The 9960-nt window shown below is 41.1% G+C and overlaps 1 protein-coding gene across 1 annotated transcript in view; it reads right to left on the bottom strand.

Annotated features, from left to right (window-relative positions):
- Positions 1-291: 291 nt before the first annotated feature.
- The window catches only part of TULP3 (tubby like protein 3), a 16714-nt gene continuing 7045 nt past the window's right edge, over positions 292-9960 (bottom strand). The window contains exons 4-10 of the mRNA XM_010140795.1: positions 8411-8541; positions 6471-6668; positions 5862-5974; positions 5351-5465; positions 3376-3474; positions 1124-1295; positions 292-636 (exon numbers count right to left, since the gene is read on the bottom strand). Of these exons, the coding sequence (XP_010139097.1) occupies positions 503-636; positions 1124-1295; positions 3376-3474; positions 5351-5465; positions 5862-5974; positions 6471-6668; positions 8411-8541 (962 nt within the window). The 3' untranslated portion in view covers positions 292-502. The remainder of the gene's footprint in view (positions 637-1123; positions 1296-3375; positions 3475-5350; positions 5466-5861; positions 5975-6470; positions 6669-8410; positions 8542-9960) is intronic.

Genomic DNA, 9960 nt, shown 5'->3' with positions numbered 1-9960 from the left:
GTGCCAATAACTGTCCTCCTCCTTTTCTGAATTCATCTGGTTAGGAACTCAGTAGTTCCTGATCAGATCAGTAGTGTCATCTCCAGGGGTACTGTGAAAGTTCCATGGGATATAAACACGAAACTATTATTTTTCTAATCCTATCTGCAAGGGGTTTCAATTAGCGGGCCAAATTCCTTAGCCCACTCTCATGCAGCATCTGTTACAAGGACTCTGAAAGCAGATGACGAACTGATGACAAACACTAATGACAAAAACATCACCCACATTTCTTGTTCTTCCACAATGGAAACGGAGACTGTTTGGTCTTGGGACAGTCCCCTCAGGTGGCCTACTGTCAACAAACATAATGCTCTGATGCCTGGAATTTGCTTTGTGAGAAGTCTGCTCTAGTCTGTCCTCCAGTTCCCTTCCATCTCCAATGTGCTTTTCATTATTCCACCTGGAACTCTTACAAGATGCAGGGATGAGAGTGAGTTCCGCGTTTCAAGTCCGTTGTCTCTCATTCACAGGCCAATTTACTGTCAAAGCTGGAGAGTCCAATAGCAAAGGCCTGAAGAGCGCAGAGAGGGTAATTGTAGTCCAGAGTGAACACATCTTCTGCTACGCGACCAAACTGCATCACAATGTAGTCAGCTGGGGAGACAGATTCAGAGACAAAAGATTTCAGTGTAACAAAGAAAAAAAAGAAACCAGAAAACCCCACCCTCATCCACCAACAAAAAGACAGGCGTGCCTGGCGGTCCCAAATACATGTATATAGGTGTATCCATCCTCTCTCACCAGAGAGGCCTTGAAATCTGTTCTCTAGACTTACTCTAGAGATTGCCTTTCTTCTCAGAACCTAAGCTCAAACCACTCTTTTGCTGGGCTGAAGGTGCTGCATTAATCCTTTTCTCTCCCTTCAGAAAACGTATATTTGCCCCCTCTCTCCCACCCCAGACATAGGGAGGCCTTATATAATTTTCTCGTCAGCTGAGAAGTCCCCAGTAATCCTGAGCTGAATTGCTTCACTCGTTCCCCCCTCTCCAGGAAGGGTGTCCTTACTCCTCCCAAACCTCATGAAATAAATGGGGTTCTCTCTGTTGGAGTGAGCCCCCCACACTCTCCACCAGACTCTTACGGTCATTGTCATGGACAATCTGGAAGTTCTTCACCGAGGCCTGAGTGACTCTCCCATGGAAATTCAAAACATAGGATTGAGTATCATCATTCCAGACTGGAGCCTTGTTGTGCAACTCAATGAGGTTCTCTAAATTTTTGTTTTGCCATTTTGACAGCAGGCTCTCGTGTTCCTGTTCAGGACAAAGAAATACATTTATCGGATTCAGAATGGCTCTGCTTCTGAGCGCTGCCTCTCTTGTGTGTGCACTCTGTCACTTTAAGGTGACAGAGTTTCCCTGTTTAATGAAACACAAGGACAGCACTTAAACTCAGTCCTCCTGAAAATTTCCTGCAAGTACCGGGAAGATATTTTGTGGATATTTTGTGGATTCCCAGTTCAAGCATTCCTTTCCACTCAGTAAGTTATCACTGTATTTCCACCCAAACAGACAAACTGCCATACCACTGGCAGGACTCCTTTCTGAGTCTCTTAACTTTTCTCTGATCCTGTTGGATGCAACATCCATTTCTAACATTCTAAATGGCGAAACAAAATAAAATCATCTGCAATTAACTGCATAGTGCCAGGCCCTGGGGTGCTTCAGTAGAAAGTCCAAAAGCTGCAGTGAGCTGTAAGTATGCCTTAAGTAGGTTAAATATCATCCTATTGGGTCTAATAAGCAATGCACAGTATGAAAAACAAAGGAAAAAAAAGCTATACAAAAAGGAGGTAAAACAGCACATTAAATTTGACAAACAGCGTGAATTACAAGGAGCTGCAAATAGCAGTAAGTTAAATACATGATGTACTGTTTAATTTTAAAAGTTCTGAAACAAATAAAATCCAAACTGAAATAATATATGCTGCAACTCCCAAGAAAAAGAATCCAAGCTGAAGTTATTGTATTGGAAAAAACGATCAGAAAACAACCTGTTGTGGAGGTCTGACTCCTACGGCTATGTAACTCTTTTTGTATGGTATGAAGGGATGATAGTGGATTTTTAAGGATAACCTAAATAAAACTTATTGTTCAGTTTAAACTAGTTACTTTAAAGCTTTATTTTTATCTTTATTTACTTTTTTAAAGATGCAAAAAGAAGTTTGATAATTGGCACTAAAGTGCATTTAGATGCAATTTTTCCTCCTTTGAAGTGGGGGCAGCATTGCCTAATGGGAGGCATCACACTGCAGAGAAGGAAGACAAAACTAGAGTCAAACCCCTGCACTGAAAGTTTTGGCAGCTTTTCAGAACAGCTCTGTGTTTCCGCCTTGCCCACTGTCAGTACGCTTGCCTGCTAGCAAAGAGTGGGGAAAATCGGTGAGAAAAATAAAGGAGGGAGATGTCAATACCAGTTGAAAGATGGTTAATAAATGAGCACCTCCAGATAAAATCCTCCTGCCCACTCACAAAATTAATCCTCTTTTCTGGGCTCTCATGACTCTGAATTTCCACTCTTGAAGACTTTTTTTTCTCTGACAACAACAAATACATTCTTGTCCTACTCATATCCACTCACAACATGGCTGCAAATACCATTTTCTAGCTTAAAAACTGATCACGTCTTTCAGTTGGCACCTCCTCTTCTATCACACCAACCATTAAACCCACATTAACGGAACTGAACAATTTTCATCAGAGTCTATCCTCAGTTCTGTAAGCTTTTTCATATAATGTCTCCCATGAGGAATCCTCACTAAATAGTCACCACAAAACTCCATCCTTCTCCTCATCCCACTTTCTCCTTAAAGAATCCTTCTTTACTGTGATGCCTACAAAGAGACTGACAACATTCTGATCGAAAACGTATCTACTCTCTTGCTGCTACACCAGAACACCACCTTACCTAGGTATTACCTATCTGTTGTAATTCATACTGAATGGCTAAGAACACATGCTCCTGGGAGAAGTAAGTTTGTTGTGTTCATCCAACCCGCAGCGTAACAGGGTCCCACACCCACAAAGAGGGGCTGTAGGTACAACAAGCAACAACATACGCTAACCATTGCAATACCTAGGTAAACAACACGTAGGCTGACCAAAGAACACAAACGCTATTCAGAAGGCTACAAATTAGGTAAAAGGCTAGAACAAATTAGTCGCCACCTTTAGGCTACACTGTATTTGCTCTCCCGGAGACTTGCTAAAGCCCTGGGTATTAACAACCTTGCTCTAAAAAGGTGAGCAAGGTGATTGTGAGTAACACTCAGATCTATGAGAAAGTTTAAGCCCCTTCCTCCTATCTGAAACATGACCAAACTCCATAACTCACATTTCGTGGACGGATTGGAATTCGCTTATGATTCATATTCATTCCTGGAATGATCACAGACATTTTTCTGGGACCCTTGAATCCTAACACATTAGTTTCCTGAAAGGTAAGGAAAGGCATTTTTTCAGTAAGAGATACTTCATCTCAAAGAAGAAAAAACAGCAAAACTGAATGTGAATCCTCGTTTATATTGGTTTCTAGAGATTTACTACTACAGCTGTAGTAGCAGTTATCTAACTGCAACTGAGTTTAATCACCAAGAATAGCCTTCTCTCCCGCTTTGAGAACCACATTAAAGGACATACATACTGTTACCTAATTCAGGACACATCTGTTATCCTAACGAAACATTTATAATGAAATCAGACAAGTGCAATTTCCAAGCATAAGTTTTTGCATCTGAGGCAAACATACTAAAATCCTGCTAGTGAACAAGCCTTAAGTATGATAAAAGGCAAATATCTTGGACCTGAGTCTATGTTATCGGCATATCATCATATAGGCTAAAACGTTCCTTAAGAATGAATGACATTTTTCTTTAGGTGCTGATATTTAAGAGGATACCTACAATTTTCTCTCAAATCATGCTCTTTTATAAATGATTAAGAACAGACCAGAAGCCAAAGTATTCAGCATGTGTCCAAGCTTCCATCTTAAGACAAGCAGATTTTTCCAGAGCGGTGCAGGAGACTGCTCCATGTGGACTGAATACAAAAAGCAAAGGGAAGAAGCCTTGGCACTCTCAAGCCATCCATTTAATAATGGCAACCAAAATCCAGGGTCCATTTGAAGCATTCTGTAACAATGTCAGTGATAACCTTTAAATTTCCAAAAAAACAATTAAAAAGTTGAATCTTTTAGGAGTACTGAACTGATTGATGGAAGTGATACAGCTTGTGTTAACCTGCTACTGCATCTTGCGACACAGAACAGAAGTCTTTGGAGTTGCAACCTCTGTTATTTCACTTCAGAAAATCTAGGGGCTCATATAAGAATGAGGGTACTGATTGTACTCATATATAAACTTTATGAACTTCTTGTAGACAGAAGTTCAGAAATCTGAGAAGCTGACTTTATCTGCTGTCCTCAATTTGACACCTTGCTGTGTACAGTTAGGTAGGGAACTGAAGAATACTATGTACAATGAAAAAACCCAGTGACAATCCTGTAAACAGGCTAGTACTGAAATTATCGTATCAATTTTTTTCCCCAAGTGCCATTAAGATTAACAGGAAAAAAAAAAATCAAGATCATGCTCCAGTAGGCTAATGCACCTTTACAATTCTGCTGCTGTACCTGTAATAAAAATAAAAATACTTCCAGTTGACTGGCCATCATTTTGTAAAGAACCTCAAATTTTCCTCAAACTTTAGGACTGGAATACAAAACAATGTGATGTGGGAGCCCTCACATAATTCTAAAGTGTCCACAAGTACCTCCTCACTCTAGACCGAGGTGATCCACAAGAACAGAAGAAGAAAACACCTCTAAGACAGAGCTAGAGAATCACAATTTCCCCTGGAACTATATCCTTACCACGAACAAGCTGCTACTGAAATAATAACAGCTCCTTCCTATTCACCAGAATGCCTTTGGTTCTGCAAAAAATAACTACTTCATAGGGTACTTGCAATTCCTTCTTAGCATCCACCAGACACCAGCTGGGCAGGAGACAGTTCATGCTCTGTCCGGCCCCATGTAAAGGATGTGCAGTCTGGCCACACACCAAATGATAGGCCAGGGGAGAAGGTCATCAGGATGTTAGTTTGGGTCTTTGTCCTGCCCCGTCATCGATTTTTTTTTTCATTAAACTTGTAAGAACTTGTCTTTGAAGCCGTTGTTGTATCTGGTTGAAATCAGTCAGTTTGTTCCAAAGTTAGGTGAAGGGTGCCAGGCAGCATGATTTTGTAAGCCCTGTTTCCTCAGTAACCGGCAACAAAAAAGAAAGGGACAAAAGAGGAGAGGCACTACTTACATAACAAATTGCTGCAAGCTCTTGTCTTGTATGAGCCTTTTCCACCAGACTTTTTGCCTTGACTGGGCTAACTCCATGGTCATAGACTGTAAATTTAGTTCCCATGAGGTTTGACCTAATTGTCAGTTTATGGAAAGACAAAGAGAGAGGCATCAGCAGAAAGTTTTAGCATCTTCTGAAGGTATTTGTATAGCACAGTGAAAACACACATCTCCTGCCATCTGAATCTTCCTATTGCTGGCTGAGTAAAGAGCTTCCGTGAGGTGCCGATGATGAACTGAGCCTGTAACCTATCCTGGAAAAGCATCAAACCAGAATTCCATCTCTGAATTGCCCTGGTGAAGGTAACACTGAGTAAAGGTTGCCAGCCCAGGTGAATGCAGGTTACATTAAGCAGGACACTGTGTGCTCGTTCTCTCCAAATTGATACCAGATTTCTATTAATAATCCCAACTCAACTAAAATGGAAATCCCATCTCTCCTGTCTGTAGTTTTCATCTGTGGTTCTCACCTGAGTTTTCCAATGAAGCTTTCCCCTTCTCGGGATAAATCAGTTGGGTCAACTGATATGAGGTAATTGGATGTTTTGCTCTTCTTTCGTTTTCTCCCTGCAAGAAGGAATGTCTGGAAACACAAAACTTTGATCAAGACTGGAGCTTTCTAAGAATGCAGAGGTATTGCTAGGCATTGCTATGCAAACTGCTGTATCTCAGTTTCCCACATCCATTCCCCTTTTTGATCTGTGCTGTTATTACTCTCTCCACGATTTTCATCTCTTCCACAAGTGCACACCCTGAAATTCTATTCTCCAATCTACTTACTTGGCAGTCGAGATTTAATCCAACTTCCCTCCTTTTCCCTCCCTCTAGAGTAGGTCAGTCTCCCTGCTTCTCTTTACCCTTGGTATTTTTATACTTTATTAATTAATTTCATTTTTCATTGTATTACAGCTTTCAAGCCTGTCAATTCTTTTCTTAGTGCCTTGGCCAAATATAAGCTGTCCTCATCTGCACGGTGGCTCTCCTCAGCCTCTGGTTTCTTACCAGAAGCACTCCTTTCTACCACAGAATATTTTCGGTGTAAGTACAATAGCCAAGATACTGTGTGCTGCTTCCAATACCTTTCTGTTGTCATCCCTTTCCAGATGCATGTAGTAAGTAGGGAAGAGGCCCCGGTCCATCCCCTTCTTATCTCTAGTGATTCGACACTTGACTGTAATACCACGTGGTGCAGGGCGTAATGCAAAATCCTCCAAGTTCTCTACTTCTCCCAGCTGTGCATCTGCCTGAGGGGATGGACTACAGGAAGCACCTGTTTCCTGTGGGAAGAACCATCATATTAGCTAATTAATATCAGATCAGAGACTCTGGCATTCCACCAGAAAAGAAAAGTCTCTTGACACAGAAGATCTCATGACTCAAGAAGATATTTGGGAAAGGGAAGTTAAATGAGAGAACACCTGAGTTTCTCTGAAGAAAGTGGCTGAAGACTTTTACTCCAAGGAAAGACTAGTCCTTGAAAGCAAGAAGAGAAAATGTACCCCTTAACCAGAGATGTAAGAATCACTAGAAGGGGAAAATAGGATGAGACAATGAAAATATTCTACAAAAAGAGCCTCTCTGCTTTTAGAACTTCAGGCACACTGTGGGAAATAAGGCAGCATGATAAACTGGGCTGACAGATGCTACAGTAATACAGCCTGGGATTTTTGTGACTGAAATGAGCACTGAGATTATGTTGGTTCAGAATAGTAGCAAAACCAAAGTAAGCTGATAGTGAAGCCACCTCAAATAAATGTTGGAAGAACATTATAACAACAATTATACACTCAGGATGCAACTTATGGTCACCAAAGGAACTGAAATTCTAATGGAAATCTGTTATAGGTCATTAAACTAATTTTTTTCCTAGAAGTAGCTGAATCCTGTGGATTGGTGATCCCAGGAGAATCCTCTCTTATTGGGCTTTGGAGATGAGGTTGGTCATTTATCCTCATTTCCAGGTAGAGCCAGTAGGAATCCGAGTGAATACACGCAGAAATACACTCAGAGATTTGAGATTCACTAGTGACTGTCACCCCGACTGCCCTCCAGCACCACCCAAGTGTCCCAAGTAGTTAACCCCAGACCTCTTGTACTACCCTCCCCGCTAGTGTAGCACAACATACTCACAGTCACATCACAAATACATTCACACGGGTCTTTTCAATAGTACCATGGGCATTTAAGGCTGGCCAGCAGCCACGTCCAAACCCTACGCCCTTTATCAGGTCAATAGCTCAGACCCTGGATCTTCCTGATGCTGGTCTCTTCCAGCTCACTGGCTAGTCCTGCACATAGTTTGTCAGCATTATGTACATATGTATATACCTCACACACACACGAGAACACATTCACACAGGAAATAGTTAAAACCAGGAGTTTTAGAAGATAGTAGGATGTGCTGCAGTAGTTGGGCGCAGACAAGATACTGTCTTGCAGCTGTTTACATGCATCTGGTATCTTTTACCCCCTTTTACTTCCTATTTTCCATGCTTATTACTTCCTGAATCACTTTCACTCCTTTTCCCTCTTGAGTCTCTTCCCCAAAACACCCCCTAAAAAGTTTTATCCAGTCCCAGAATTCTCCGTTCCATCCCAAAATTCTGTTCCCCCTTGCATCCCACAATAAATGCTATAAACCTTCAGGCAGTAATCCCTCTCAAGTTGGCATGGCATTTCAGAGTTTCTCTGAGTCATCTTGGTAGCTTTACAGGAGGGACAACAGTCTAATCTGGCTCCTTTGAGGGTCATAGGAATAGCTGATTCATTGTGTTCCCATGTTCACTGATTTGACTGCTTAGGTTGCTCCACCCACCATTGTTTCTTCGATCATTACTAGGTCTTTGTGTTGAACTCAATGGCCCTCTAGTCGAATGACCTGACAATGATGCCTTTCCTCTGCTTTCAGGGGTTAATATGCTAACTGCTGTAGTTGCAGAATGGTATTTTAACCCAGTGCTCAAGGGGTTAGCACAAAAACCAAGCCTGTCCCATCAGAAATGGATTTCAAGACACTTACTACAAAAGATTTCTCACTGGTTGCAGAACTAGGCCTCTCGGATTCAGGATACGGCGAATGAGATGCTGGTTTCTTACTAGCTTCTTCCTCTTCTGTGTCCTCCTCATCAAAATTCAAACTGCCAGAAATTCCTGTCAGAACACAGGATCAAGCAGGTAACCTCTGAAAGAGGGTGTCATGAGTTCATGGCATCGCTAATTCATATATGACTCTTGCATAGCTATTTGCTCTCTTAATTAATTTCTGTTTTCAACTGCTGATTTTATTCATACGCCATATCGCTTCCCAAGCCTTGTAACTGAAACCCCTAGTGACATTTTGCAGCTGTCACTGTGCAGATGATTAAGCAGATTTCAGACTTTTATTAATACATATTTTACATGATATTACATGATGTAACATATTGCTTAGTATATGCTGTCACTGAACTATTTTTTCCTATTTTCACACAAAAAAGCCCTCTGTATCTTAAGAACAAAAAAAGGAAATCCAGATCAATATGCGGACACCTTCCCTGTAAGCTGGTCTCTGTACAGTTTACATCCTTTACCATTTCCCCTTAGTCTTATACACCCTGAAACGGAGCATAATTTTTCAGAAAGAGCCCCTCCTATTCCTGCATCAGTAGCAATTAGTCAGGTCTCATGAATACTACTAATGATTCGATTTTTAAAACAGAAGCTCAGACTGAATAGTTCTAGGACTTACTTATTTAATCTTAACCTAAGCATAGTTACGTAGAGTTGACTGTGGGTGTACAACTAAAATAACTCCGAATAAAGACATTTATAAAGAGTTTCTGTACACATCGCTGTTTGATGTTTCCTTCCACTCAGAACCACATCATTTTGTTACGTGATTCCATTCTTTAATTTGGCTGTAGAATAGAAAAGCACTTAGAGCACTGCAAAAAACGAACACACTCAGCTTGCTAAGCTGAATTATTTTTTGAGAGCCAATATTGTAACAGCACTCCAACAAGGCACTTCATAGAAGGGGCACTGCTGGGATTTTTTTGACTCAGATGAAACAGAAAAAAAGTCAGTAAACTTCTCAAAGGACATTTGGAAAGAGGAAAGGCGTTAACCCTAGTACTCTGGCCAGTTTCAAAGTTCACTGTTTATATTCTACCTCCACTAATTTCCCCTGAAGTTTCTGGATATTCTCTCCTGCTTCCTTTCCTAACTCTCGTCTAATGTTGTCATCCATAGGTAAGCAGCTGTTGCATTTGACTTTTGCATCTGACAACTGAATAGAAGTATTTCTACCTATGGTGGTACCTCAATACATAAAGCACACCGGAAGCATTCTGCGAGACAGGGTCTACAAAACAGAAACAAGCTGTGTAACCATATCTAACACTAGCCATTATTTTGCTGCAAGGTGCTTAGGCTGCATGCAACCAAAAAAGGTTTCCCGGTACTGGCAGCAATGTAAGATACTTGGCAGACAGAGATAGACGCTCCACTGGGAAACTGCTTAATGGGATATAACTATTGAACACAAAACTCTAGAACTGTTGATTATCACAGCCTCTGACTTAGGAAGAG

This window comes from Buceros rhinoceros, unplaced genomic scaffold (assembly GCF_000710305.1).
Source record: "Buceros rhinoceros silvestris isolate BGI_N320 unplaced genomic scaffold, ASM71030v1 scaffold9180, whole genome shotgun sequence".
In the NCBI taxonomy this organism is placed as follows: domain Eukaryota; kingdom Metazoa; phylum Chordata; class Aves; order Bucerotiformes; family Bucerotidae; genus Buceros; species Buceros rhinoceros.
The sequence above is the reverse complement of the archived record's forward strand: the minus strand, read 5'-3'. Positions and strand labels throughout refer to the sequence as shown.